General features: G+C 43.9%; 1 protein-coding gene across 1 annotated transcript; it reads left to right on the top strand.

Moving 5' to 3' along the window:
* The first annotated feature begins 1,171 nt into the window (after positions 1–1,171).
* Positions 1,172–7,807, top strand: OAZ1 (ornithine decarboxylase antizyme 1). The gene is given in 6 exon segments (XM_044671966.1): positions 1,172–1,378; positions 4,541–4,598; positions 4,600–4,686; positions 5,851–6,023; positions 6,661–6,746; positions 7,376–7,807. Coding segments are annotated over 6 exon segments (681 nt in total). The 5' UTR covers positions 1,172–1,232; the 3' UTR covers positions 7,507–7,807.
* The last annotated feature ends 497 nt before the right edge of the window (positions 7,808–8,304 follow it).

The following is an 8,304-nucleotide window of genomic DNA, read 5'->3' as shown; positions in this document are numbered from 1 at the left end:
AGACTAATGAAACCATCCTATGCAATACAAGAGGAGTCCACTTTGGTGTCAAGAGGACCGGGGTTCAAGTCCAGCCTCGGGCACTTAAGAGTGGTGTGATCCTAGGCTAATCACAACATTTCAATGCCCAGCAAGCAATCTAACAACGTTATGAATAAGATGCCCACCGGGATTGGTGGAAGGACTAAACACACCGGAGGTTCCCTCCAGCTGAAGAAAATATAGACGACAGCCGCAAACAGAACATGCCCACTCCTTCCAAGAGCTTGCTAAGTGCGGGCACCACCAAGACAAATGCAAGAAAAACAGTTCCTTGCCCTCGAGGAACTTACATTCCACCCATAACAACCACGTGAAATCTGCGCAAGTATTTTTTCCCAGCCCGAGGCCTCAGTTTCCCTATCTGTAAAATAGGGGGATGGGTCCCTCAGGCTCTAAAACCGAGATCCTAACGACCCAGAAGCCCACTTCTGGGGCATTTAAAGACTTTTAAAGCGTTTTCCCAACAAACACCTTGAGTGATAGGCTGATGAGAGGACAGTTCTTTAGCAAGGGGAAAACTGAGGCTCGGAGAGAGGGTCTATGGCAGAGCGGAAGAGGACCTCAGAGGCCTCCTCAGATGGGGGATACGACCCCAAGAAAGCCCGTCCTGGTCCCCTCCCCCCACCCGCGTAACCGACGGGGCCCGCGGCGGCGCGCGCACTCACCAGCCTCCCTCCCGGGAGCAGGGGGAGGAGCGAAAAGAGGCTCGCGCTCGGGAGCGCGCGACGCGCTCGCAACGGCCGGGCCCACCCTCCCAGCCTCTTCTCAGACTCGCCTCCCCGCAGGGTGCGCGCCGGCTCGCGCAGGGGAGAAGGCGGGGCCGGGCGGGGCAAAGGAGCGACCAGGCCCAACCAATCGCCACCCTGGCTCTCCCCGCCCCTTCTCTCTTCTCCTTCCACCAATAGGGTGCGGAGGACAGTTACGTGTTTACCTTCCCTCCCCCTCCTGCCTTCCCCCCACGCCGTCTCGGCGCACTCTCCAGTCGGAGGCGCGCGCCCCGGCCCCCGCCCCCTCCCTTCCCCTCCCCCTCCCCTCCCCGTTCCCCGCGGCGTGGGCGTGGCCCCCCAGGCGCTTGGAGAGCCTATAAAAGGCGGGCGGCGGCGGCGGCGCCATTTTGCGAACGGCGAGCAGCAGCGGCGGCCCGGAGAGGTGCAGCGGAGGTTTCCTGGTTTCGGACCCCCAGCGGCCGGATGGTGAAATCCTCCCTGCAGCGGATCCTCAACAGCCACTGCTTCGCCCGAGAGAAAGAGGGGGATAAACCCAGCACCACCGTCCACGTCAGCCGCGCCATGCCAGTCCTCAGCCTCCACAGCAGCGGCAGCCGCAGCAGCGAGAGGTGAGTGCGGGGGGAGGGGGGGAGACGCCACCCTCACCCCCACCCACCTCATACCCTCGCAGCTTCTCACCACCTGGGGAGAAGCTTCCAGAAGCAGGGCTGGGGCTTCGGGACTTCTCCCTTCCCCGCAGCCACCAGCCGCGCTTTGTCTCCGCCCTGGGCCAGCCAGGCCCGAAGCCCTGGGCCCGAGGAGGAGAGGGGAGGGGGGAAGCGGGCCTAGCCCCGGCTGTTGACGGCCCCCGCGGGGGGCGGGGCCGGCTGCGCTTTGGTAACCTCCGTCCAGCCCCCGCCCCTCGTGGGGGCGGCGGCCCTTCCCCTGAAAGTAATCAATCCCACGCCCGAGGTGCCCCGGCGTAAATAAAGTCTCGGGAGAGGCTTTGCCACGCGTGCGCGCTGGAGGCCTCCTCGCCACCTCCACCTCCACCCCCACCCCCTCCGGGCTGCCCTTGGTGGGCCCGTTCCGAGTAGAGCTTGAGCTCCGGCCCTTAGCCCCCCCTCTTGGCCGGGGAATGCCCCTACGAGGGAGAAAGGGGAAAGGATTCGGGTGCGGCCCCTTCCCCCCTTCTGGAGGATTTAGAGCCAGGCTCCTGCCGTGTGACCTTGGGCAAGTCCCTTCCCCCACTTCAGTCCTGGGAACCGCCTGGAAATGAGGAAATGAGTGGAACCGCGGTGAAGTTTTTTAACTCGCGGCGAGGAAGTCCGAGTTTTAAATGAATTATCGGGAAATAAACCCGCATCAAACCCGAAATAACATCTATTCCCCCTCCCCCTTCCTCTTTTGTTGATGTAATAATAGCCAGGCGTTTTTGAGAATTCTTTGGCCTTCTCCGCTGCTTTGGGGACTCGGGACGGGTCGGCCTTCAGTATTGAATTGTCTTTAGTATTTTCGTGAGGCCCGGCTACATTTAAGCCCAAGTTATGCTCTTAGATCAGAGAATGATAGAGCTGCCAGGGACGCCCTAGAGGTCATCTAGTCCATCCCCCAAATTCTACCCTTGGAAACCCAGGATCTTGAGCCTGTTGTGGAGTCCTGCGAGCTAGTCCTATGAATCTGCACTTTTCTTGGTGCTCCCTCCTATAGCCAATTAGTCTTATGAAAGGAAGAAGCTCGATCCATGTAATGCTTCCTAGGAGCTTAGTACTCTTAAATTAATTTAAAATCCTAATCCGAGGTTGAGTAGAATAAAAATCCGAGAACTAATGGAACAGGATTTGGCTTGCCACCGAAATTGAGCTGGGGGGGGGGATTTTTATTTAGCGTGAGATTTTCGTTGTAGATTTCCCTTATATCAAATAGATTAGAGTAATATATTTATTATAAATGAAAATTTAAAATTTTTACTTATTTTCATAATTCTGAGAAGACTTGGAGTGACGTTAAGTACTGTGAAAAAGCCATCGGCTCAATATTTTGATTAAATTCACTGTATTTTGCAAAAGCTTTTCGTGCCCTCCAAGTTGTGTACGGTGCAAAATGGTGGATTATTTGGTACATATTTATACCGATTTGCAAATGGCTGCTGGCACTCATAGACAGCGATTGTGAAAATTTCCCTACGGGCCTCGATTGCTGCATCTGCTGAGATGACGCAACCGAAGAGTGAGCTTTGCAGGGTGAAAGATGGTGCATAGGGAGGGGCTAGGTTGCCTGTTCTTCCGTTCTGGGTATAATATAAAACTGTTTATCTTAGAGCAAGCTATGAGAGAAGCTTATTCCAGATGTTAAACATCTAAAATGTTGATTTGAAATCTCTGACAAAAGTTTATACTTAGGAGGGTTGGAGGCAAAATAACTTAAGGATTTATTTAAGGAATATTTATTTATCTTTTAGGATTGGAATTACATTAGTGTAGGATTTCAACGAGTTTTTCCAGTCATTTGTTGACTAGTGCTTAGAAAAAACCTAGGACTGGATGTTTTGTGATGTTTCAATCAGTTTTTGTTTCTGTGCAAAAGAGTGGTATTTTTTTTTTTATTCTTAAGAAAAAGATGACATTGTAGGTTAACATTGAGTTTAAAGCCCTGTAAAAGGAGAAATTGACTGAAATGAGAATTCACATTAATCCTGCAGGATGAGGAGCTTCTTAACTTATTTTAAAAGCCTGAATTCAGTGGCAATAGCCACTAACTGAAGAGTCAAAAGTATAATGAAGCTGTTTTGGCTTATGATTAAGCATAGCCTGTCAAGTCATAAAATTAGATAACTGTTTAATTTAATTGCAGGAGATAACTTTGGCAGCTCAGAGCTGTTCTCTTGCTTAGAAATAGATGTTGATTTTGCAATACCTTTTAAACATCTAATCTCAAGCATAGTTTAGAGATTAGTATGATTCACACAGAGGTGAGGGAAATTTTGCCATATATCTTATTCATGAAAAGGGCCCTTATAACTCCTGTGCTTTGATACTGTGATAGAATCAAGAAAGCCAAAAGAAAATACTCTCTTGGATCTTTGAAGGAAGGAGTTTTGCTTGCTCAGTGAAATTCATTGTATTCATAACCTGGGCATCAAAACAGACCTGCCTTGAAGAAGCTTTTGAGCAGAAACTACTTAGACCTTCTGTAGGAGTTGAGTAGGAGTAGACCTTAGAGATAAGGAAATAGAGATCCAGAGTTTTGTGACTTGCCCTTCTAAGCAATCATCCTTTGACTTCAAATCTGTGCTTTTTCCATTGTCAGTTGATAAATGTTCCAGACACTATTAAGTATCCCCAAAGAAAGGGCAAAAGAAAGTCCCTGCTCTTCAAGAGCTTTCAGTCTCAGGGAGGAGACAACATACAACTATTGAAACAGTTATGCAGGAGAAATAGGAAATAATCAACAGAAGGAAGACACAAGAATTAAAGAGGAATTGGGAAATACTTTCTAGAGAAAGGAAGTTTAGCTGCATTTTGAAGAGAGCCAGAAGGTGGAGATAAGGAGGGAATGCATGGGGGAAGATCATTGAAAGTTCCCCATTTGATAAATAGTCTTGTACAAAGAAGAGCATGAAACCACTATTGCTGGATCAAAAGAATACAGCCTTTTCTTACTAGGTGAATTTCAGATACTGTTTAAATTTTTTATTTTTCAACTTTTTACTTTGATTCTAGAGTTTAAGAGATTTATTTTTGTGGCTTGCTTACCTACCTGTAAACTTTTTAACAATTTTTTCCCCTCAGTTCCAGGGTCTCTTTCAATTGCTGTAGTAACCTGGGTCCAGGGCCTCAGTGGTGCTCCTGATGTCCCTCACCCACCCCTGAAGATCCCAGGTGGGCGAGGGAATAGTCAGAGGGATCACAATCTTTCAGCTAATTTATTTTATTCTGTAAGTATGCATAATTTTCAGTGTCATGTTTTTAACTTTGCATCTCTCTTCCTTCTAGTGTGTCTTGCATCATTTAAGCTTATCTTCTCCCTAACTCACACATCTTAATCCTAATTCAGACTCTTATTGCCTATCTCTAGAACTATTTGTGTAGCTTCTTAATTGGTCTCTCTGTTTCTAGTTCTCTTCCTTCCAATCCATCCTCCAAAAATAGTCACCAAAATAATCTTCTTAAGGCAAGAGGTCTGGTCATATCACTATCCTGTTTTTTTAAAACAGTAAGTAAAAGGGGCAGCTGGGTAGCTCAGTGGAGTGAGAGTCAGGCCTAGAGACAGGAGTTCCTAGGTTCAAACCTGGCCTCAGCCACTTCCCAGCTGTGTGACCCTGGGCAAGTCACTTGACCCCCATTGCCCACCCTTTACCAATCTTCCACCTATGAGACAATACACCGAAGTACAAGAGTTTAAAAAACAAAACCAAAAAAAACCAACAACAACAACATTAAGTAAACCTGTTTATTATTACCTACCTATAAGATCAAATATAAACTCCTTAGACTAGCTCACACAATTCTCCTTCATATAATTCTAGTAGTTTCTTCCTGAACTCTACATTTCATCTTCTACCTCTATGTATTCTCAAGACCACTTATGTCTGGAATTCACGATATCATCTCCAAAATCTTCCTTTTTCTTATTTATTAATGCTCTCCTCAATGTTTATTTTGTATTTACCTGTGTGTGCATGCGTGCTGTCTCATGGAAATTCCTTGAGGAAAAAAAGACTTCTGTTTTTGTAAATGCTTATTGGAAATAGTGGGTACTTAAACAGTGAGAACTCCTTTTCCTGAGTTTAGCCTCAGACATTTACTTGCTATGTTAACCCTAGGCAACTCATTTAACCCTGTTTGCCTCCGTTTCCTCATCTAGAAAATAAGCCGGAGAAGGAAATGGCAAACTGCTTCAGTATTTTTGCCAAGAAAACCCCCAAAAGGGTCTTCTGAATCATTACCATTTAATATAAAATTTATTGTACATCTTGATTTCCTACTTTGCCCAATAGTCAGGAAGTATTTTTTTCTGAGCTGAATGAACAATTGGTAGAAAATAAAAATTATGTTTCTGTGACTTGGGGAGAAACTTCCTAATGTTATTCTGTCCACAGGATAATCGGCTGACTGTAACAGAGGAACTAACGTCTAATAACAGGACAAGAATTCTAAATGTCCAGTCCAGGCTTACAGATGCCAAACACGTTAATTGGAGAGCAGTGCTGAACAACAACAGCCTCTACATTGAAATTCCAGGTGGTGCTCTACCTGAAGGGAGCAAAGATAGGTAGGTATTTATTTATTGCCCAAGTTATTTTTTATTTTGAAATCTAGTATTTGGGAAAGTAGCATGTCCTTCACAAGGTTGTTTTGTGTCTGTTGAGATAGCCTTACCTAAGGGGAATTTTTTTTTTTAAACTTTGAAATTTATTCATTTTTCCATATCAATTTTTATTGTGTGTGTTTTTTAACTAAATATTCTTTTGGGAATGAAAAACTAGAGAAGGGAGAAGACTGGTGGTAAATTAATCTTAAAACTTGGTTACTTTAGAAACTAAACTATTGAATATCAATGTTCTGAATCTGATTAACATAATTATTTCATAAGAACTTCATGAGCTCACTGACCTTTGAGAACAAAATTTCCTGTAAACCCTTGTATATTTGTGTAATAAAAATTTTATTTCCATAATTACACACTTTACTAAGAAGACTTGGTTGCAAATTCATCATGGTCAGAGACCATATTTCTCTTAATTTTGTGTCTATCTACTTTGGAAGTGCTAAATGAATGCCTGAATATACGTACATACTTGCGTAGTGTGTGTGTATTATAATGGTGATAAGTATCAATATTTTGGCAAAGAATAGACAGTGTCAAGAAGAAAAAGTAGATTTTGTTTGAACTACTGCTTTTATTTTAGTTTTGCAGTTCTTCTGGAGTTTGCAGAAGAACAGCTTCATGTTGATCACGTCTTTATCTGCTTCCACAAGAATAGAGATGATAGAGGTAGGTGAAAGAATAATCCCTTTTGATTTTACAGGGACAGCTGGGGAAAAGAGAATTCAGGAAGGACCTGATGGCTTTCTTTAAAGTCTAATGGACTATCATGGGAGAGGGATTAGACTTTGTCTTTGAACCAAAGGGTACACCTGGATGGGGAGAAGATGCTAAGAGGCACTTTGTTGTCAGGAAGAATATGCTGACAATTTGAACAATACAAAACGGAATGGGTTGACCCAGGAAGTGATAGCCACTTCTCAGTATGTTGTAGAAGAGATTCTTCTTCAGGTATGGTTTGGACAAGATGGCCCAAGGTACCTTGAGATTCTGTGAAGTCCCTACCCAGAGAGAAGTGACTTGCCCAGTGCCATATAGTCAGTTACCCAGACTTAATTACTCCTCCATTGCTCAGGCTACTGTGCTGCAGCTTCCCTCCTTGGAAAAGTGCTGATACTAACATTAATGTTAGGTGAACCCCACTGTCCCTTGGACATTATATATATGAGAGGGAGCCAGGGCTAGAAAACAGCCTCCAGACTCACTCTATTGAGCTACTACCATTCCAAATTGATGTGTTTTTAAGGAAGATTACTCTCGAATGCATATTAACTTTGTTTCTATTCCTACTTTTGCAGCTGCATTGCTCCGTACTTTCAGCTTTTTGGGCTTTGAGATTGTGAGACCAGGGCATCCCCTTGTCCCCAAGAGACCAGATGCTTGCTTCATGGCCTACACATTTGAGAGAGACTCTTCGGAAGAAGACTAGATTGCAATGTTTTGCATCTTTAGAGCTTTCTTGTTGTCTGTAAAGATGAGTCTGTGGAAATTTTGTCAACATCGATTACAGTGCATTTAATGTTGTGCTTTGTACGAAATATTGTGACCAACTGCTCTAGTGGTGGGATGTTGAAAATTTCAGACTTTATCATCTTTTCTGGATTTGTCCGCATGTTGTGATTGTGCAAATAAATGCTCACTCCAAATTAGCAGTATATTTCTTGAAGTTTAATATTGTGTTTGTGATACTGAAGTATTTGCTTTAATTCTAAATAAAAATTTATATTTTACTTTTTTATTGCTGGTTTAAGATGATTAAGACTATCCTTACACATTCAAAAGAAGTTTATTTGAAGTAGTATCCTAGGCCTAGAAACCAAAATGGTAGGTCTCTTAACTTTGAAAAGATAGGTATTAATCTGCCCTTCTATTGCTCTCAAATCAGAATAAAAATGATTACAACTAGAAGAACTTTGCCTTGGTGGTTTTAACATTTTCCCTCCTTGTGTCAATTATATCTTGTTCTCACTCATTTTGTTGATTTTGAGGCATTCTCTAGTATGGAAGGTAGGATCAACCCTCAGTTTATCAGTATTTAAGCTGCTTTCTTTTCCCAGATTTTTGTTAGACTGCCAATTGTTTGAAATAAGATAGAACTTTGTTCAATTTGGGTTTGCTTTTTTTTTTTTTTTTTAATGGTGTCTGGGGAAGGCTAAGGGTGTGATGTAGGGAGTGTATTGCTTTTCTAAAAATTGAATTATGTCTCAGCCCCCAAAGTATCACCAGG

Source organism: Gracilinanus agilis, chromosome 1 (genome assembly GCF_016433145.1).
Source record: "Gracilinanus agilis isolate LMUSP501 chromosome 1, AgileGrace, whole genome shotgun sequence".
Classification (NCBI taxonomy): Eukaryota; Metazoa; Chordata; class Mammalia; order Didelphimorphia; family Didelphidae; genus Gracilinanus; species Gracilinanus agilis.
Note: the sequence above shows the minus strand (reverse complement) of the source record. Positions and strands in the feature narration are given on the sequence as shown.